Source organism: Harpia harpyja, chromosome 10 (genome assembly GCF_026419915.1).
Source record: "Harpia harpyja isolate bHarHar1 chromosome 10, bHarHar1 primary haplotype, whole genome shotgun sequence".
NCBI lineage: Eukaryota > Metazoa > Chordata > Aves > Accipitriformes > Accipitridae > Harpia > Harpia harpyja.
The window spans coordinates 5,594,967-5,617,706 of NC_068949.1; the positions used below are offsets into that span (position 1 = coordinate 5,594,967).

Sequence of the window (22,740 nt, forward strand, 5' to 3'; positions counted from 1 at the left end):
TTTAACCTCTTCCCCCCCCAAAAATAAACATAAAAAGGATGCAATTACATTTGCATGCCTTATGACATCTGCTAGCCTGGGTTTTCCTTTGTTTTTTCCCAGCTGACATAGCTGCAAACCCCCAAAATGCAAAGAAGAAGCGTGACTGTGTGACAATGACTAAACATTAAGTACAGAGATAAGGAACAAAGTTCACAGACACATAAAACAGCCTGCCACATTTGTTCCTAACATGATCCAAGCTAGCAGCAGCTGCCACCACAGGCAGCGTGGAAGTGACTGTCACAGCACAGAAAATTTCTGCTTTTTTGGTAGTTTAAAAGCAACAGCTGTCGCAGATAAACCCTAACAGAACCTCACACTGGATAAAGAAATCGTTGCATTTATTGTGAAGCAAATAGATGGTAGCAGGAACACAGTGTCCTAAGCGTTTTATGGGCTGTGTCATTCATTTCTCAACCCTTCTTAGGAAAAGATCTGTGAAGTCGTCAGCTATTACCTTTGGGAAAAAAAAGCAGCTAGTATAACATGGATTGCCTTCCTACTGCCAGGTGGGAGAAGAGGAATGGGATTATTTCACACTTATAACACTGCTTGCAACATTGCTTACAATATTGCAATGATTGTGAAAACTTTGCTAGGCATGATTTGGGGATTTGGGGATTCACGTTACTGAACACCAGACACTTTGTGCCACCAGGCCTGCTCCTTGCTGAGCAAGCAGTAGCCTCTACTCTCATCTAGATAATTGCTCCTCAAAGAGCAGCCTCTGTACAGTCTTATCCCCATTTTGATCTTTCCACCAAAACACCAACATCTTGCCCTTATATATGACAAACCTTTCTTCAAAGTCTGGCTTATCACCTGCATGGAAATGCTGAGCCACACACAGTTTTTGGTAGGTCAGAGTTAACACTTTTCAGCAGTTGGTCAGATGCAGGCTAAGGAACGGCATCCAGGACGGATCCTCCCTCCAGGCACCAAGACTGGTGTGCAGATGACCACACAGTAAGCTTGTTCAGACAGCTGAAAATCCACCCAAAAAGCTGAATTTCAGCCAGATCAGCTTCCTAAGTTGGCCTACAGTCGGCATGTCAGTACCAACATTAGTCTCTGCCACACAGATGTGCCAGAGCAGCTTGATCTACAGCAGCACCTTTAGCGTAGGGCAGCTACAACAGCAAAAACCCTTTTGGTCCACGCAGTTTATACCTGCAGAGGGAGTCTGCTCCTTTACAGGAAGCTTTGTCAGCTTAGCTATCAACAGCAAACTCGTTTTGCTATAGCCAGGGCTTGAATCACTGTCACAGGATACAACTTCGCCACCGCCTGCAGCATGCTGGCAGCCGGCCAACATGCAGTGATTCAGCACCCGCCAAGGGCTCACACAAATATTTTTTTTCTCTCCTCTAAATGAAAGTCCACAGGCTCAAGCGATGCCATGGGGGAGAGGGGCTGGAAATAGGCATTGTTTTAAGCAGCTTTCCAACCCTGCACTATCTTCAAAAGCCAGGCAAAGTGTGTGGAAAAAGGCAAGCAAGCAGACTTTTTTTGTTCTCGATTTATTTATTATTTTCCACATGGGAAGGGAGAGGAGAAAGCATAGGGAAAAAATATCCCTCCTGCTTTCTAAACTCAGTATATCCCTTCTGTTGCTCCCTCCCTCCAAATTCCAGTGCTCTGGAACCTCAACATTAAAACAGCAATAAAAGGTACGGTCCCTATTCTAGGATTTCTTTAGCCATGCCACTTGCATGTCACTGTCAAACTGTCAGACATAGAAGAGCCACTTTGGTTCATGGTCTCTAAAGTTTTGCTTGCATTTCCACCTTGGGAAACACGTCCATTCAGACCCTGGAGACAAAGCTTCAAACCCAAAGTTTCACTGAGCTGAACTACTCCTTGAATAAGAAAGCAAACTACAATTTATTTCTAAGGTAGCATTAGAGTAAAAATATACCACAATCCACTGCATGGTCATAACGTAGTGGCAGACTTACATAAAACCCCTGTAAACCTGCAGGTTGTAAATTCCACTAGTTGTCTCTCTCAAGGTGACCCGCTCATCACTACAGATAAAACCTGACAGATCTGCAGAGCTTAAGGCCCCCCAAGACACATCACTTGCATTTCACTGTTGAAGTCCTACTTCAAATGTACAGCCAGCACTACAACAAAGTTTGGAAGGCCCAGAATTTGGGGAGAAGAGACAAGATGGTTTCTACAGGACGCTTAGGTTTGCGTCTGCTGATTTTGCCTCCTGTCTCCTGTCCTCAGCTGCAGAGTAAGTGCAAAGAAGAATTCATAGAGAGATTGACATCAAATACACAGGCGTGCACCCCCCCATGCAATTTTCCCCTGCACTTCAAAGCTGCCCTTTATTTTTAAAGTTCAAAAAACTACTAAAAAAAAAAAAATCATTGAGGCTTGCATAAAAGTGGTGATTTCTCCCCAAATTAGAGGGGAAATCCACAGAGCCAGCACTGCAAAACAAAGCACCTTATGAACAGGAACACATGCACACATCAGACAAGAACAAACTCCCCCATTCCTCCTCTATGTGCTGAGCTTAATTAGTCCTTCCAAATCATTGCAAGAATGTGATTAGAATCTCCTGGGAGCCAAAAATCACCAATTCCTGTATCTTTGCTCTTGCGTAACGTGATTAAAAGTAAGAACAAAAGTAGTAATTAGCAAGAAATAGGAAGCATCCATCCGCTGCTGAAAATTATTCCTTTTAAAAACTGCTTAAAAACCTGGAACATCTCTCGGTGCAATTTAAGGCAAAAAGGCACGCCTGCACACCCCCCACCACAAGGGCATTGTTAGTGGTTTTATGCCCATGTTTAAACTAAGAAGAATTATAGCCCCCATGTCTCAAACAAAGGCAACTTCTGTAAATAATGCAAGCTGCTCATCTGATTTAACATGCAGAAATCTAAAAAGACGTGTTTCATTTTAGCATTTATTAAACACACCAAAAACCTTCAAAGAGGAAGCAGGGGACTGCCCTCCAGAGATCCTGCTTAGGAAGATGTCCACATGACACAGGGCAGGACCATGCAGGGAACCGCAGGCTGCTGAAAGCCCTGGGAACAGCACAAATGTGTCACTGTGCTGCTTTTCCCAGACTGAGCACTAGAGTTATTAGCCCCAAAAAGCGCTGTTCTGCAGCATGTCATGGAAATCAGAGCACAAAGGAAGTGAAATTGCCTCACTGAGAAGCACACACAGAAACTTTTGGTGTTTTGCACATAGCATAGCCACAGATACACTCTCCAGAAACACCAACAAGCTCCATCTGCCTTCAGGGACCATCAACAGGCACCAACAAAATCGGACAAGCAGTCCCAGCTGCTTAAATCAGGTTAGTAAATCCAGTGGACAGGGACCTGGCACTAAGACACACTACTGCTCAGAGATGGCAGTGATGAAATTCAGAAAAAAAAAGCATTTGTTTTAGTTTTCAACACTGCAGAAGTTGAATCAAGTAAACCAGAAGCCTTCTCAGTAGAAAAAGCCAGCAGCACCTCCTGAACAGATCAATTTAAAGATAAAGATAACGCACAGCATTGCACCCTCCCTGGTTTAGCCATCTCTGTTTTACAGCCTCACTGGTTACCGAAGCGTAACTGCAGCAGCCTGAGCAACCAGCTATAGCAGGGGCTTCCAGAGACAGAAAGCATAGCATCAGTTTGAAAAAATGCTCTTTTTAAATGACTTCGTAATGGTCCAAGCCTCCAGAAATAATTCTGAAATGTTTTAGGGAGAATAATGCTGTTTTGGGGAGAAGGAAATAAGAAAAGTCTTTGAGCCCAACTACTTAAAGAGCATGTGACCTCCACATATCCACCTACATCTCTCCATCAATGATTAGCAACTCTGTACACTTCACAGTCAGGAAGGGCAACGTGGGAGGAAGACAAGAAGTCCACTGGAGAGGCTTGTTTGCACAAGATAATTACAGGGATGCAATTAATCTTCTGTTTCCAGCCTATCAACTTCTCAACCCTCCCTCTCCCCCTGCAAATCTGACTGTTCAACCAGCTAGAACGTAACTCCATGGCAGGTTGCATGCTTCCCTGTTTGCTTTGCTTCTGTTTGAATCTTAGCCACAGCTTTGTGGCACCATCCTCAGAAGGGAGGGGAAGACAGAGGGAGAAGAAGGATTCCCCCAGAGAGCATCTGTGGAGTTCTCACACTGGCCGTGACCACTGTCTTATTGGTTTGGAGCAGTTTTTTACCTGTTCTGAACTTTCCTCTTAGGTAATTCTACTTTTAAATTTTAGTGAAAGAGCACACAGGGCCAAGGTTGACACTTTTACAACACATGGTTTACGTAACAAAAACTGAACACACGTGTTGCAGGCTTCAGCAAGGAAAGCTCTCCAAGCATATGGTAAGCGTCACAGAGCTATCTGACTGTTGTATCAATTGACATCTCAACTGTTGATAAAGATGAGTTTCAACAGCTCAACTGTTGATAAAGATGAGTTTCAACAGCTTTAGACCCAGCCTATTCCCCACTCCAGAGATAATCTCACCAGTGTTCTCAGTACTGCAAACCAGGAAGGAGATGAGGTGAGGTTAAATGCTTTTTATAAGTAGAGAGGCACATCCCTTCTCTAAACTTGAAGGTGGCACAAGGAATACAGTCCCGAGAAGACAAGTCAGGTCACAGGGTGCAACCTCCTGCTATCAAAGGCAACCCCATCTTATACTCCCAGACACTGTACTGTCAGGTTTCATCTTCAATCCAGTGGAGTTTGGTCCCAGCTACACCTATTATACAGCTACTCCAGTACTTACCTCCTTAACACAACCAAGCCTCCAATTATCAGATTAAGCCCATTCAAGACCAGTTCACCTCCTAAGTTCATAAGTCAACACTACCTTCCCATACTGATCTTCAGCCGTTGCTGGCCTTCTCCCTCCCTAGCATCAACTCATGCCCAGTCTCTGAAAAATCTCATCTGGATTCTTCTCACAAATGGAACAACTTTTTCACAAGTTGTTGAGCAGCCTATTTGTATCCCAGCTGCACCTGACCACCATGCTAGGAGATAAGACCTTGCTGTCCCATGCACCATGTAAACAGGAAGAGAATTTGGCCTAAGGAATTCAGGATCCTTACCAAAAAGGTAAAGCAAGAGAGAGGAGTGTAAGAAGCCATGGCTTATTTTTATAACAATAGCTCACCATGCAACTTCCTATCTCTTGCTCTTTGACCAACTCTGAAAGCATCAGTTTAGGAACACACATCTGGACTCTTGCTAGGAACTCTATTAAGGCTTTAAAACTGGCTTCCACCATAGTACACTGGAAGGTCACATAAGCCTGGAAAGACAGCTTTCCAGCTGGACAGATGACAATACATACCATGCCTGCTTGATCACCAACATTTCAAGCTGCTTGTTGGTGACTAGCCAGCCAGCTGGCCTTGTCCTCAATCTTAGCATTTTGGCAGGCTCACAGATTTCCAGTTCAGAGATTAAAACTGAGGGGAGATACTCAAAGTGACACTGCTCTGTTCACTGTCCCGCACTGACAGCCAGCCAGGCTACATTACACTGGTTTTCTTTTCCAACTGCCATCAAGCCTGTATCATTTAAGAGTGTGAAAAAGCGTTGAAGTAAATAGTCTTGGCTAGAGAACTACTTCCCTGAGTTAAATTGTCTCTCAAAGCTTCACCAAGAAGAGCAATTAGCAACTGTCTTCCATACAGCTATGTTGGCGTGGCATACACCAGAATGTGCTTGAGCTCAGTCTCAGATGGATAGCAGAGGGTGCACTTGCACTTAAAGTCAGAAATATCCAAAATGTTCAGAGGACGCTTGAAGACAGGCTACTTACAGCACCACAAGAGTTGGGACCCCCATTGAAGAGTGTACAGGCAATCCTCACTACTTCCGCTTCCATCTTCCTCAAACCAGGGAATATATCTGGATGGAGAGGATTACTCCAGGCAAACTCTTCATACACCTTCAGAAAACAAAGACAGAAAGTTAGCCTTGCTGATGAAGCACCGGATTATCAGTGCAGATTTGAGAACTCACCATACACACTGTATAAGCAAATTAGCTGCATTTAGCCGTAACGATACTGCAGAGCTACCTGGACTTAACTGCTGCTGCAAGTAAACACTACAAGCTGGGAAGCTATGGCTGAGGGGTTAAAAAAAAAAAAAATCATTTGTTTTTCTAGGGCATTCTGGCCTCTGGAGTGATTCTATAACATAGCAATATTTATTGTTGTAAAGACAGGTTTAATCATTTACCTATTTTAAAAAAAGAACACAATATGCACCCTGTGATTGCTTTACAGAAAGCAGGCCAAAAAATTTACTTTGCAAAACTAGTTTTCAAGTTTACTATTAAAGGGGAATTCTGAAGCAGCTAGAAAAGCAAAAATGCCCACCCACACCACAACAAAAGTGGCTGTGGAAACCAGTATTTCATGCTCGTTCTGCAACGTGGACTCACAGGATAAGGCTGGAACAGGCCAGTTTCGACCTCCTGCAGTCGAGATCAAAAAGCAACTGCAGGGATGTTAAAAGAAATACAGAAGAATAAACCAGCGAATAATCAGCACAAACAGAGGGAATGTTTCCACAACACTCAATCCAAGCTGAGGCCCCTCTAGAAAGGCTGCTCTGAGCTTTATGCTTCCCCAGAGTGACAAAGAAAATGTCAACACGCAGAAGAAAACAGCAATAGCAACCACCAAACAGGGCTCATTACAGCTGTTATAAAAGCTGTTCCCAGGAGCAAGAAGGCTAGACTTCCCTTTCTAGCAAAAAACCTCTTGAAGTAGATATTTTTGAAAACAGACCTTTGGGCTGTTTAGGTTATTTTCCAATCTTCTCAAAGGGAAAAGTTCCTGAGTAGGTAAACAGACCTAACAAAGACACCACTGAAGCATGCCAGTGCTCCATTGTTGTAAGATTTGGACTGCACAGTAATGCCAAAAAACATTTTACAAACTTCTTTTTTGCTTAAACCAAGAGGAATTCAGTTTTGCTCAGTGAAGCTGTTCCAGTCCAGAGGTCCCACAGCCTCTCAGTATCAGGCCGGCCAAGGATGCTTTCACTCCAGCCTGCAGCAAAGGCACATCTGTCAGGGGCTTGCTGAAGCTGATCTATGGCAATTTTATGCCTCCTACCACTCCCTGAATTAGAAGGTCAGTACCAGTTTCCAGTTCACTTGTAACCAGCTTCTTACTTTCCTACTCAAAACAACATCTCATCTGATTGGATCCTAGCTATCTCTACACTGTGTTTTCTCGGGGACAGTCACTTGGCTAGCTTTACACTGCCCAAGTGCCTTCCTGATAATTCCCCTTCCACCTACATTTACCCTAGGCTCTGTCTTCATAGTCGGGCAGCCTTAGTTTTAGATCTTCCTTATTTATTTTCAAAGATGCTGGAACAGTGTTGAGGGGTTTCTGGTCACCCTGAAGATGCTAAGGATATCTGCAAAGATGCAAAGTTAGACTGCACTTTACCTTCACTAGCAGACGGGTGAGTTTCTCTTCACCACTGTACACAGTCCCAGAGACTTTCCCATCCTGCCAACGTACATCTCCTGAAAGAGGAAGCGCACACTGCTGGCAAACACAGCCATTCTCAGAAAGCATGTAGAAGTGCAGAGAAGTCCCCTCACCACTTCTGCAGATGAGGATTCAGCTTTTGAGATTTCACTGATGAGGAACAAGTATGATTTTTGTGCCACAGAGATAGCTGTGTGTGACACTAAGCCTCTGGCATCATGTATCCCATGAACTTGGCAAACTGCAAGTGAACGATGACTAAAGAGTCAGCACATAAGCAACATCTAGCTGCAGCAAGCAGTTATATTAATATGTAATCCACTTAATTCCCACTCAGTCTCCCCAAACTGCTGTCCAACCAACTGAACTCTAAAGTGGCTAAAGTTAAAGCCACTTTCAAAGAGCACCCATCACCACTGTAAGCTGAGAAGAGACAGAAAGGCCAAGCTTGTATTGCTAAAACCTACAATGCCGGGTGCCTCAATTGAATTTCACCTAAAACAGTACGCTACTGAAGCTTTAACATATGAGAGCAGGTGGATGGAACAGCATCAGCAGCACACCCTGTTGAAAAGTGTTTCAACCCACTGTCCAGCGTGATGGTACTTAACCAAGTAACCTTCTGCCTCCATACACCCTGGCAGTGTATCTCCACTTGTTTGATTATTTGTTCCCTCTGCTAACTGTTAGCCTCCTTCTCAAAACTCAATGGCATCAGCTTCACAAGCATATTTAAGATGAACATAGTTACAATCCAACCGTCATTTCCAAGCAACTTTCAAAGGGGAGTACATGTGTGTGGGAAGGAGGGGACCATAGGAAAAGAAAAAAGGAAAGAGCAACCCAGTGAAGGTAGGAAGTAATCATGAGGGAAAACACAGACAGAAGTTACATAAGCAATACATAAAAGTAAAAAAGAAGGAAGTTGTTATAGGACACTCGACTGCAAAAGTGTTTGTTTCTGCATTTGGAGTAGGTGCACTGTTCTAGCAGAAAATTCAAGGCACTTCTCAAATTTGGGATAGGAGCAGGTCAGTCATATCTTCTCCTCTGGACAGCAAGTCACCCAAATTTGCTCATTAGGAGTAATAGGTACACAAATCAGGGTGGAGATATTTACATGAGTGAGGCCACTCAAATTAAGTTTCAGACACTGTTTATGTGGACTCAAACCAGGAGAGCATTATCATTGCCTTCCTTAAATAGCATTTTCAAGGTGCAAACCATTATGACTTTGATTAAGAGAGACAGTCTTGGAAAGTCCCTAAAAATCCTGCTTGGAAGTTTGGGGGTTTTTATTATGAGTATTCCCTGGGGCTTCACAGAAAATAAATTTCTGTTAAAAGTCAAACTTTTAGGCCACTGCTCAGAAATGTAATCAAAAATGCATTCAAATAACTTCTTCCATATTTCTCTTCTCGGCTCTCCCATCATCAGTCTCAAATTCTTGGGGAAGGAACAGAATTTCAGTGTAAATACCCAAATACATTATTAGAAGTCATGAATACTGATCTTAGTCACTTCCAGAAGGAAAACAGACAAAAATTTGCAAGCAAAGAACATCAGGGAGGAAATATTTAAGATGAAACCATTAGCAGGAGTCATTAGAACTCATTTAAGAGAGTAAGTCTGATATTAGGTCTACGAAACAGACCCACCTCTGCTGCAGTACAGACTCACATTCATACCTTTTGAGCTGTACTCTTTCATCTTCTCTAGTACTTCAGGCTGGCTCATGCCTTGTTCCGGCAGCGCTTTGATATAATCCTTTTCATCTTTCAGGAAGGATAAACTGGAAGTGACATCATTCAAGGCTTCATCAATCTTCTTTTGAATCTAAAAAGAAAGGAAAATCCTATCAACATTAGCGCTGGCCATATTACAAATAATTGTTGAGTGCACGCAAGATTGAACTCACTAGCTACATCCATATTATTGAGCAGAATAGATAGGAACTGTTTCAGCTCTATCACCAAAAAGCATAGCAGAGTTCACAGCCACACAGTTCAACTCCTCCTTCCTACCAACCTCTCCCTCCAAAATCAAGCTGCCTGGAATAGTGAACTGGCATACACTAGTCCCTAAACCACATTGGGAATTGCCTGCAGGAATGGTAGCTGGCACAGCCCGGAACTGTGCCAAGTAACCCATGTGGGTGACTGCAGAGTGGCACTTGGGCCACTGCTTGGCTGTATTTCATTTAACAACACAGACACCACCACCACAATGTTCAGACAGAGTATGTTCTTTACTGGGTATCGATGAGCAGTGGGAGCTTTGAGCCCCTTCCTTAATGCTTAAGAAAACAAAGCTCAGGGCAAAAATACTGCATTTTTATCCCTTTTAAGTCAGTTTTTAATTTGTAGAAGTCTTCAGATGCATTCTGTTTTGCACCTTGTCTCTCCTGCCACCATACACACAGTTTAGAAACTCTGGAAAATAGAAACAATAAAAAAAATCTCCACTACAGACACAGTTAGGAGATTTCTTTCTTCCCACCCACACCTTACACTCAAGGAGGCCCAGACTTCTTATCATAGCACATTCCAAAGTAGAGACTCTTCTTCCAGGCAACACAGGTGTTGGGATATCATCAGCTTTAAAGACTTTTGGACATTGGAATGCCTCAAAGTCAAGGCCTCCTGTAAGCAACTGATAGGTTATCAGGTATCAGCCTACCAAAGAGCGGAAAGAGTACACGGATAGGACACACCAGGAGTCCCCTGGCACAGAAGAGCTTAACAGCGCTAGCCCTGAGAAGGTAAGTCTGGACAAAATAGGGACTGTATACAAGGGGCCAAAAGGTGTCCTTTTCTAACAGGCCGACAAAAAAATACAAGCAGAAGAGAACAAGTCATTAATTCACCTGATCAAGGACTACTCGAGTCGGAAGGTAAAAGCTGGGGCATTTAACATGACATACAGGGGGGATGTTAGTCCCTTCCAGAGGGCTGGGGAGAAACCGCGGAACCACCTGTCCGTGGCAAAAGGAAAAAGTTCCTCTTTGCTACTCTCATTTGATAAAATTGCCTATAACAGTCCTGACCCCATGAATCAATGTGTAAATATGCCAACACATCAAGCAGAAAGAACCGCAATCAAGTGCAATACCATCATTTACTAGGTAAAATAAACCAAGCTGTGCATTTCTCGATCATTAAGTCATTAACGTGCTAAAGCATGCTGACATTTGTAGTTTCAAGTTTTTACGCGAAAAAACAACCCCAACATCTCCCAAACACTAAAGCTTGTCTTGTTTTAATGATTACACAAACTTCCAATATCTTTGTGCTATAATGCTAATAGGTATCTGAGCTCTAAACTAATCATCGGAATCAAAAAATTATCCTTCCATGTTGCACAACAAACACCTGGCTATCTCACACTTGCTCAAGAATAAGACATTCTTTCAGAAGAACAACTCAAGTTCAATCCTGTCCCCTTCTTCCATAAATAATATTATTTTCTTAAAATCTAACAACAAGGAGATGTTACTGGAAAACTCTGTAACCACACTCACTAATTCTTGGTTAAAAAACAAAAAAAAAAAGGCGGCATCCTCATTTTATGAGAATGATACTATGACAAAAAGACTAGGTAGAAATTATATCTTTCATTAAACCAGGTGTCAGCAGAAGACCTTCCAGATCTATATCCTTGGATCATTATGATCACAGTAACATGACAACAAAGATGCACAGAAGTTCTCAGAGAGTGCTATGCAGGTTGAAACAAGGACCTGACATAATATTAAGAAAAGTTGTTCAAATACTTACTATAGCCCCAATAAACGGCATTTTTCTCAGTAGTTTAAAGAACTGTTTTTTAGTTCGGGATGTTAAACCTGAAAGACAAAAGTCAGAAATTAACCTAAGATGACTCCAGAAACAAAAAAAATGGACTTGGAGCACAATACTTCTGATACAGCCCATGACACAGGCTCAGTATTTCTGATCCAAGCTAAAGTAACACAGTGACCAAGGGGACATGGTGAGACAGATGTGCATACCAAAGAGCAAGGTTCAGAAGTGGACCATGCTACAGAAACATCTGGCTTGCAGAACAGTAGCCTTCTCTGGGAATCAATAATTTGACTCGTTTTCTTTCTTACAAGGGAATTTGCACACACATGGGGAATTTTACAGGAAAGAGAGGGATTTTAGGATTCGCTAAAGGTAAGGTCTCCAGCAAAAAGGGAAAAAACTTTTTGAAATTATTTTCTGCCTCTTCAAACCAGAATAGTACTGTAACATGAAAACACTCAGCAACATGAAACCGGCTCCCAAATCAAAGGAGGAAATAGTACTTCAGCCATAATGTGACACCTGGCCTGGTGTCTGGCCATCTGATATAGGAAACGGGTGATGCAACGGGAGGCAACTCAGGGGAAGGGGACAGACAAAGGGAAGAGCAGAAATTCCACCACAGCCCAAATACTGAAATGACAGAAGCCACTGATGACAAACACCGGAAAACTCCTGGGGTGGCTCTAAAGGCAGGAATGAAAGCAGGATGACACAGATGCTTTATAGCCACCAAAAATGCTTTTGAGTCCTACAGGCATTTCAATTGAGCACCAGCAGTTACAGGACATTTACATCAAGAAATAACTAAACAAACTTTAAAAATCAACCATTTTACGACTTTGCAATTTTATCTACATCTCCCCCCCCAATTCATGTATATGTATCACTTAATATATATTTTGAAAAGCTACATAAGGACAGTAATTGCAGTTTGGCACATTTTGTAGCAAACACTAGTTAACACTCCGGCAATAACATTTCTGTTGCGCATTTCGGTGTGAGCACTCTTTCATTAATACCTTCCACAGTGAGAGAAGACTGCAAACTCCTGAAAAATTCAGACAATCTAATCAGATCTTATAACAGCTAGTCAATAAAAAAAAAACAAAACAAAAAACTGTGCAACAGTACAAATACTAGCCAAGAAGCTAACATAACCCTATGCTGAGCAAAAGCTTCATACCATTTTGTTCCTTCCATAGATGTTCCCACTATTCAGCTACTCCCATCTTTAAAAAGAAAAAAGGCTGGTTGAGGAACAGAGAGGCACAGAAGTAAACATCAAGTTAAAAACTTGGCTTTTAACAAACTGCCACTGGAGTGTAACCCTAAGGCCTGTGGGAACTGAAAAGTACCATGTTCTCCTCTAAAGGCAAGGTAGTTAACTCCGACCATCAGACAGAAAACTGCAGGTTCATCAAAAGAGATCCCACTGAAGAGCTGTCAACATCAAAAACTACTCAAAACAGGAAGATGCTCCAGGGAAAAAAAAAAAAAATTAAAAAATCCACACAACACCACCACATGCAATTATCTTGAACATCCTGAGGATGAAACATGTCTCCAACACTGAATCAAAAGCATGTCTCCTCCCCCAGCAGGAAGGGAAACAATCAAGAGCAAGAGTTATCCAGACACTTTGCACCAGTGACTATGTTCACAAGAACCCAGCTCTCAGATAAATTTCCCCAGGTTTTGAGCAAGAAGAGAGTGTTGCAACAAGTAAATAGTTTAGCCAAAAGCAAAAGGGAGACAAGAGGAAGGGAAGGAGATGCAGATGCGTTCCAGGCTGGCCTACCGCACCCTCTGAAGGAATGGCAGTGTTTCATTGATCAGACAGGCCTTGACCTTAATTTGGAAGGAGGTTTTGTTAATATTAGTTGACAGCAGAAAGTCAGTTTTAACAAGTGTTTGGCCTTGTTTCATCCTCTTTCCTTCCACTACTTAGGAACAACTCCGTCCCCCTTCCCTGCCAAACATAACAAAATCCCCCATTTCAAATACTTACTCTCAGACTGGAAGAGGAAGCCATGCAGCCATACACTTACAAGCGTAGAAGAAAACGTCAACCCAACAAGTTGCCAGGGTTCAAGTCCATCACACTGGGCATTCACAAAGCTTGTTGCTTTCTCCCAATACATCTGCAGGATTTCCTTGTAGGGAATAATGGCATCCTGCGCAAAGGAAAACAAGAACGGTATTGAGAAAAGTTCAAATGCACACAAATAGGGCATCAAAACAGCTATGAGTTTATTAAAAAGGTGCTTTTCAGTATGCAGACCCCACGCTTTCCTTAATTCCTATAAACAGAACAAGTAGAAGATAGTTGTCATTCACCTTTCCAGTCAAGAGCCACCGATAAAAACCCACATCATGAAAGACTTCAAATATTCAGAAAGAAGTGCCAAGAGCAGACGAGTAAGATATGCAAGCTTCACAGTCTCAAGACTCATCACCAGATCCTACCACAGCCCAAGAGAAGCAACTGCGTTAATATTTTTTCCCAAGGAATTATCAGGTGGCAAGTGAAGACTGAACTACTACAATACATCTGTAAGAAAGGAGACACCATTCATCAGGTACCACCAAACCAGGTCTATTAAGTGCCTAGGGCTGGATTTTTAAAGACCCAAGTACTGAGCAACTCCTTAAGTTTAAGATCTAATTAGTACATTCCATACAAAGGGAGGATGAAAGAGACAAACACTGCTGCTGCCAAAATAAAAAAAAGAAAACTGTGATGCAATAACAATTACAATGTCAAACTAGCAATTATTGTCAGGACAGAGCCAAGTACCTAATCAATAGCTTCAAAGCAGACTCTCTTCAAGAGTCTCAGAAGAACAGGGTGGGAAAAATTGGATGCGCATGAGGGAAAAAGGCCATTTCCCCCAGTACAATTCTCTGGAAAAAGGCTTCTAGAGATAAGAAGAATCCAGGTAACCACACCTTGTTTGGAGCTATGACCAAAATAAGTATTTGGGGGTTTGTTGCATGTTACAGACAAAAGCTTGTACATTTTACTTCACTTTTTTTAAAGCTTCTTCAGCCGCCCCCAGAGCACTCTTCCAAACCCTTCTTGCCTTTTAACCTACCGTCAAGCCTAGTTTTGCCAGGGAGTTTTCTGGGGGGATCTCCAGCGCTACAAAGCTTCACGCTCCAAATGACAGAGTAAGTACATGGAGCCTTTCAAAAGATTTGTTAATAAACCTTGGAAGGAATACATCCTTCATACCTATGCTGTTGTACGCTTGGTGGGGTTAGAGCAATGTGCAAAGATGGATATAAATAAACCACTAAATGAAAAGCTGCTAAAACTTTCCTTCTCAGGACCCTTTACAGATCTCACTTCTGGGTCAAGCCAACAACAGAAGCAGCATTTAATTTTATCTTTTAGGTCACCTTTAGGGATAACATGTCATTCCAATACAACTGGAGAGGCTACAAACAGCCTAAAAAAAGCCAAGTTCTTCCAAATAATCAGTGGAGGAAGGCAGGATTCCTTACAAAAAAACCCAACACTAATGAATATTCACTACTTTGGAAAAGCAGTAAAATGCATATAATGTGAGAAATTTTACAAATATTTAAGCAACCCGAACATAAAGCTAAAAAATTCCAGCAAAACAATACTGTCAACCCGTCGCAGAGGACTAAATATCACCCATGTCCCAGCACAGGCTGAAGGGACACAGACTGAACTGGGCAAAACCAGGTCCCCTCATAAGGAGCAGCAGTCAGCTGTGACAAGTCAAATTAGCACCCATCCGCTTGGCAAAAGGCAATTTAAAAATACACCAGCTACTTCAGCCTTGAAAACAAGGCAGCCACATAAACCGCTGCAATTAGGCAATGTCCTAGCTAATGCCTGGTCCTCAAATCCAGTCACCACAAAGCTGATTTAACCCTAGAATTTAAGGGAAGAGCTACCTTTTTCAACTACCCAGAGGTCGTACTTAAGTTTCATCAAGTTTGCACAATCTTCTCTGAAAAAACCCTGGAAAGGAGTGTTTAACCAACAACAATGACTTTAGTTCCTTGCCTAGGAGCTAATGCCAGGATATCATTCGGTTTTGGAACTGCACTTAAAGGATGGAAACGGAGCCACTAATGTGCTGGTGTCTCAATAGCTGTTCTCAACTGATGGCAAGAAAATGCTGCAGCATCAAATATAAAGTGAGCTGTGCTTTTTTTTCCCCTGAAGATGGAGGATACTGTAAGCTATAAGCCCAAAATCAAAACGGAACATGACGTTCTAGACAGAAGTCACTTAAGTCAATGGCCAAGTTAAAATAAAATAAATAAATCTGGCAAGATTGATCTCACTCTTGGAGAAAGCTCTGGACAGAAGACCCTAGCCAACTGCACATCCTGTTGTCAAATCACACGCTCCCCACCTAAACCACTGCGTTCTGGAGCACATCAGCTCTCCACTGGTATGGGAGGAAAAAATAAGTCAGTTTTTCTAGACTCAACCAATACCAGTGGCAAATCTTGCATCCTATCACGGGGATAAGCAAACCCACCGGAAAGGCCCTCCTGCCCTCTCTTTCCCAAGAGCCCATCAAACCAGTGCTCTGGTCTGCAAATTCAGGCTGCTTGACTCTGAACTTCAGGTGAACCCAAGCAAAGCGCAGACAGGATGTCTGCGATGCATGACACCACACTAACCCCAGCACGCTGCTCCACAAAAGTATATTCTCAGCCACATTACCAGAAAAAAAGGCTCAGGTGCATAACAAAGACATCACGGATGAATGAGCAACATCCACCTCTCTGCTCTTAGCCTACCACATCTACAAGGCACTGTGCCTCTGGCTCTGCTCACTTTTCCATTACTGAGATGCAAGACAAAATATTTTACCTTAAGTTTTACCACAAGCTAGAAGCATGCACACCAGCACTGATAGATGCTAACTCAATGGTATGTCTAAGTTTTGAAAAAACAAGAGAAGATTTTCATTATGTTAATTCTAAGCCATTGAAGAATTTATTTCCCTTTCTTGCTTTAAAAAACAATCTGAGATCACTCCACAAAGAATACAGTTTGACAGGGTAAAGTTTTCTCTGTATTTCTCACTTTCTCCTTCAGTCGTTTCATACTTACAAGAGTTTGAAGGGTGAGATTGATCAGTTTAGGAGGATACTAAAAAGAGGGATTAAAAAAAACAGCGAAAATTAGCATGGAAGATGAGTTAGCAATGAAATACAATTTCTCAGCTCCCTGGCTAACTACACAGTCAGTGTTTTTAAAGCGCCTCTTTGCCCCAAAGTATCCAGCAAGATACGAGAGACCTCTACTTTCTGAATTACTAACTTAATCCTAGAGATACTAGAGGGCATTCAGAAGGTTGCATTTGAATGTACTCTGGTTTTATTATACCCAACAACATGTGATTGCAGCCTCACTGCTGCGGCCCTACACTGCTTCCTTATTTTACAGGGAAGAGGCAGGGGTAATAAATAGCCTGTGTTCAGCCAAGCCATTTGAATCCCTCTCCCTGCAGCCCTGGAGGAGCTGCTCATAACAGAGTCAAGAACAGGTGAATTTTTTTTTTCTAGTCAACCTCAGCCAAAAGAAACTTTCATCACATACAATAAGAAGGGATGCACTTCCAGCTTTGCAGGATTATAGCATTCATTCGCCCCTGCTATTACCGCTTCCCAGCTGGGCTAAAAGACAACAAGCTGGCCTGATTTTAAGCCTATCTGCAGGACAGAATTTCATGTAAGACAATAACCTGCTTATTTGTGAAGGCATCAAAAGAAATAAAGGTTTCCCTTCCCATTATAGGAGAGTAGATAAGCTGGGTTTATTTCCTTAAGAGAACCTTCCCCCCACAAAAGCTTCACAAGACACAGGATTATTTTAGAAGCAGTTTAAAAGCCTGACTTACGAGCACGCTGAAAAGCATGGGGGAAAAATCTCCACTGGAGGATTTGTTTTTAATTCTCAGAGCATTAAGACAGACCCAGGTATCAGATAAAATACTAATTGCTATCATTAGGACTTGCAGTGTTCATTTGTACCAATATTAATGCACTCAGCAACCCAAGCAGTTTACATATTGAATTTTTAGCTCCACAGATTAGGAATATACATTCTTAGTACTTTATTTCTAAAAGCCATTAGCTAGCTGAGCTGGTTCCAGGGATAGCATTTATGCCACTACAAAAGAGGACAAATTAACTGCAGTAATGCTCTTCTGTCCCAGATGATAGAAAAGAGGGGGGAAAAAATGCCAAAGCTAACAAGAGCACATTTTGCAGTTTTGCCAGAACAGCATTTCCTCGGCTGTGAGTTTTAGGACTCAAATAAGCCTTAAAAGAGAGAGAGAAACAGAAAAGCAATAAACTGGAGGACCTCACACTTTTGTTACAAGTGCCTCCTGCTTCTGACACTGTAAAGTAGAAGCACCATTAAAATTTACCTGTGGGAAGAGTAGGAAAAAAGGTTTTATCAGCAGAATCTTCCCTCAGGAGAGCATTTAAAGTGGGCCACAGAATAAAAGTAGCTTTTAAATGCAAGTTTATTTTAAGCAATAGCTTAAATTTGAGTTTTAAGCTCACTGTGCGAGCAGGAACTGCTAATACCAAACCACATCCTCAGCTTTCACCTGAATCCACACATTTTCCCAAACCAGGGACCCTCTGACCACCTCCCCATGCCCAAACCTTAACATCTGCGTTTGCCATTTGTCTTCCCTCACTTCAGAGCCAATAAACAAGGCAGCATGTCACACAACTCGGCACACAGTAAATCAAGGCAGAGAGAGATTGCTCACTGCGACTGCACAAGCTAGGTCAACTCTGATTATGGTAGTGTGCAGAATACAGGTATTGCCACTGTAATTAAGGCCTGTGCTCCCATGCAACAAGTTTTTCCCAGGAGAAGGCTTCCCAACTGAAAATAAACTGCACAAAACCAGCAACGACACAGCAGCTTCATTTATTTATTCTGCTCCTAAGAAGAAGGAAGACTTCAATTAGCCATGCCTTAGCTAACACGTTGTTGCCTGTGCAAGCTCTGGCCACAAAAGGCACATCTGACCAGCGTAACTACGCAGCATAACTGGCCTAGCCGCAGGTGAGTACTGGACTTGCAGCCTTCAGCCAGCCAGCTTCCTACCAGAGAGCTGAGGAATGGGATTGAGCAATGCCACGTCAGCCTCGGAGGGTGCTAGTTGCTGCGTGTGCCTGCAATGTTTTGATTTGCACCCCAGTAATGAATCTGCTCCTCTGTCCCTCCCTGCCACCCCCAGTGTGACAAATATCTTTACATAAGCACCCAGCAGAGAATATTTGTTAGTCAGCTCCTAATTATAGCTCGAGGTTTGGACTGCATGCTGCAGCCCCTCACCAAAGGATGTGGGCACACAGAGTGATACCAGACACAGGCATGAACCTTTAGACATATGGGCTGAACTATGTGAAAGAAAAACACATTCGGGTCATGCTCATCTTACCACAGCTCCCTGGTACCACCAGTTTCTTCTGGTGGAAATAAATGCACTGCCATACTGAAACCTTGCGGGGGGGGTTTCCCCCCATATACAGTGTCTGCAAAATGAATGCACACATACTATCCCACCAACCCTGAGAGTTCAAGGGGAGTGGCTAAACAATGGCTAATTACAGCTTCAGCACAAAAACAAACAAGGCAGCAAGTCAGAGTAAGAGCAGCAGCATCCCAGCTTCCACTGCAGAGAAGGAACATAAAATTGTCAAAACAAGATGGAGAAAGGCTGATGCAAGGTTAAGAAGACGTGCAGACTTACAACAGCCCAAAGGACTCCAAAACCAGGTGCGATTTCAAATTTCATTTAACCCAAAACACGCACAAGATGTTGCCTATCGCTCACTTTGCTCACTACAACAAACCAATTTATAAAAGCAAAGTTTCTGCAAACGGCTAGGCATGCTCCAGGTAGCACAGATCTCAAATCTCGTAAGAAACAGGATTCACTCGATAGATGCCCTATGTGAACCCATTACGGATCTCTTTGTGGGTCACCAGCTCCAAGAAGGTGCAGTTTCTGCAAGGAAACGTCCTCTCCCGGCATCTGCAACAATTAGGATAAAAGCAGTGCTCAGTTCCCCATGTGCTGGGACTCATCTGGACACATTTGTTCATTCCTCCACTCAGCATCCTCTCAGATGCAGATCACGCAGTCCTTTCCACATGCCTTCTGGAGAACAAAATGGGTATTTATTTGACACATTTTACAAGTAGCTCAGTGCCATGCAGAGGTACACGCAGCGTTAAAAGATAAAGTCTTGGCGGGAGCTGTCTGAAAGCAGACAATAGCATGGCAATTGTTCTGGGAACAGGCATTCCTGAACAAAGGCAGCACCAAGACCTGGCACAGCTTCCTAGCAGGGTTATGCAAGCCTCCAACAAAGCCCCTAGTATCAGCACAAACTGAATGCCTCTATTATACATTAAGGGCCCTGTTCTTGGGCAACTTGGACCACAGTGCAAGATCCTCAAAGACTATCTTATCAACACGAACGTGCAAAACTCTTCGGCCCCTGTGATACCTAGTCACATGCCCTTCCCGATACGTGGCACAGATGGACCTTGATGAGCTAGAGGAGACAAAGGAAATGGAAACGCTCAGAACACAAGGGCTTCCAAGTGACTTTTACCTGCAAATTTCTAGGAAACACAAATCTCTCCTAAAAGAGAATAAAGAAAATCATACCCCAATCACCACAGCCCACTGCAAAGAGACCAATGCACCTGCTACTACAACATCAATGGACAGAATCCAAATCTCAGTTACACATTGCACTCTAAGGACAATACTAAAACGCACTTCAAAGCCCCTATCACTACACTAACCAGTAAAGGGCCATAGCCATTTAGCCAGTACACAAAGAGACTTCAGTACTAAATACTCCAGAAGGAAGGCCTGCTAATACTTGAATGTCTTTGACCACCTGGGACACAGGGAATGAGAGCAATAGTTCTAGGTCAAAAATGCATCACTCCATTTCCAAAAACCAGAGTGTGAACAGCTCAGGCTTTCTGAAACAACCCTCACTGTACGCCGGGGTCTGTGGTGGGAGACAGTTGGTGCAAGAGGAGACCAGACGGATACTTCCCCCTTTTTATTACCAGAACCACGCCTTCGGCGGAAGAGACAAGCAGCACCTCAAAATCCTTACTCACAGAAACAGGCTCTACTGAATCCCTTTTACCAAGAGAATCACAGCAAGGTTTTGATCACTGCCACACCAGTCAAACCACATACACGCAATAAATGCTGTGTGATTAGGTTTATCTTTAACAGCACCAAACAGTGAAAATATGTGCCAGAGGAATGAAAGGCAAGGAGCAAGACATCATCTCAGCAGACCCTCTCCTGCTCAGGTTAGCAATTCATCTATGACTTCTAAGGGTAGTGAGAGGGTGGAAAACTCTTAGTAGCCTGGAAGTGCACAGTACATGGGAGAAGCAAGAGTTTTCTTCACCTAGGTAAGAAAATTCCCAGTGCCTCGCAATCCCTTTTGCTAAGGTCATGTGAAGGATCGCAGACTAAAATGACAATTTAGGAAAAATGCTATGTATCAGTGTTTCTCCAGAGAACGCCTCAGCCCCTGAGTACGCAGCGAACTTTGTTAGCTTTCCAGAAGCCAGGAACCCTGTGCAATAGCTACCGTCTAGTCTAACGAATAAAACAGCAGACCTGCGCACATCTTCCAGACACAGTAAGTAGCCGTTTTCTCCGCAAAGCCTTGGCACAGAGAGGCTAAGGTGAGAACAGCCTGACCACACAGCATGCTTCCAGCAACCCCAGGCCAGTCTAGACCACACCGTGCACAAGGTGTGCAGTATTTACTGGGTTCCAAATGAGTGAACTTTTGGCAGCTGAAAGCAACCGAAACACAAGCCGTGCAAGCTCTCGATGCTGTCCCACGCTACATGTGCCGGCAGACGCGAGGCATGCCATGGGCCCTGCCTTTGTCCCCTACACAGAAGTGGTGACACACTGGCTGGGCACAGCTCCACACCAGAGTGGGAAGAGGAAGCGGCACTTGAGTGTTTGGGCACCAACAGCTGCTCCCCGTGACCGAGTGGGAAAAGGCAGTCAGCCAGAGATGATGCTATTTCATCTACCACCCAGTAGCAGCCACGATTTCAAGGTACCTTCCTGGGGGGGGTAGGTAGCATCCCTTCCAGGTTTGAGGACTCAGAAAATTCATGCCATACCGCTGCATGTCGGAGCCAGCTGTATTGCAAGCAATCCCACTTGCGACTTAAGAGTTTGCTTCTCTACTACTTCTAGCCAAAAAAAAAAAAGTAGACAGGGCCTCTATTAGCCAGGTAACTTTTAGCAGAGCACAGGCACCTTCACCAAAATCCAGAGCAAGCGGAAAATACAACTCCCACCCCACCCCGCCGAAATAAACCCACAGAAAATACCATTTCTAACCCTCCCTGCCCTGAAACTAGACACCTGTGAGAGACGAGGAAAGCACTGCACGGCTTGCAAGAGTGACACACACGCACCCCATCCCCGTTTACGGGCACGGTTCGGGCCGAGCTCGGCCGCCGGCGGGAGTCCGGGGCGGGGGGGTGGGGGGCTCCGGCGGGACGGGGCCGATGGCCCCGTCCCGCCGGAGCCCCCCACCCCCCCGCCGGCGGCCGAGCTCGGTCAAGCAGCCCCTGAGAGGCGACCGAGACCCCCCCCGCCGGACAAGGCCCCGGCCTCCCTGCCTCAGGGCCGGGACAGCGCAGGCCGCAGCGGGACACCCCTCTCTCTCACCCCTCCGTGGAGCGGCCGAGTCAGGGACCCACCACCCCACACCTCCACACTCACCATCGCTGCTCCTGCCGCCTCCTCCTCCTCCTCGGCCTCACAGGATCCCGGCGCGGCCCCGCTCCTCCCCAACCCGGCACCGAGATTACCCGGCACCTCCCCGCCGCTCCCTCACCACAGCGCCCCCTGCTGGGCGCGCCGTAGGGCCGCCGCCGCGCTCTCGCCGACAGGGAGGAGCGGGCGGGCGGGAGGCGAGGCGGCCCGGTGAGGCCTGAGTGGAGGCCGGTCCCTGCGTTTAAAGGTTGCCGCATGGGGGAAAAAAACCGCCGTCTTTTAGCTTAAAAGCCCACAAAAGCGGTTTATAAGCCCGCCCAGGTCTGAGGAATTGCTTCCTCGCACCGCGAGGACCAGGGAAACTTCCCCAGGGAGAGGAGCTTCTGATAATGGCAATTTGGGGAATTAACAAGCAAGCAGTTCTCAGAGCTTGAGTCCAATTAGCTGCTGCAAAGCACGAGGCAGCACCCGGCTTCAAGAGCTTTGCATTAACACAGTCATCTTTGTGCATGAAGAATACTTGCTTGGCATGAGATCAGCTGAAGCTGATGAGGCATTTTATTCAG

At 44.1% G+C, this 22,740-nt stretch overlaps 1 protein-coding gene across 1 annotated transcript in view; it reads right to left on the minus strand.

Annotated features, from left to right (window-relative positions):
- SGPL1 (sphingosine-1-phosphate lyase 1) overlaps positions 1-22,312 on the minus strand; it is a 32,308-nt gene extending 9,996 nt beyond the window's left edge. The window contains exons 1-6 of the mRNA XM_052799217.1: positions 22,181-22,312; positions 13,363-13,528; positions 11,325-11,392; positions 9,237-9,384; positions 7,504-7,583; positions 5,854-5,982 (exon numbers count right to left, since the gene is read on the minus strand). Of these exons, the coding sequence (XP_052655177.1) occupies positions 5,854-5,982; positions 7,504-7,583; positions 9,237-9,384; positions 11,325-11,392; positions 13,363-13,528; positions 22,181-22,183 (594 nt within the window). The 5' untranslated portion in view covers positions 22,184-22,312. The remainder of the gene's footprint in view (positions 1-5,853; positions 5,983-7,503; positions 7,584-9,236; positions 9,385-11,324; positions 11,393-13,362; positions 13,529-22,180) is intronic.
- Between the last annotated feature and the right edge of the window lie 428 nt (positions 22,313-22,740).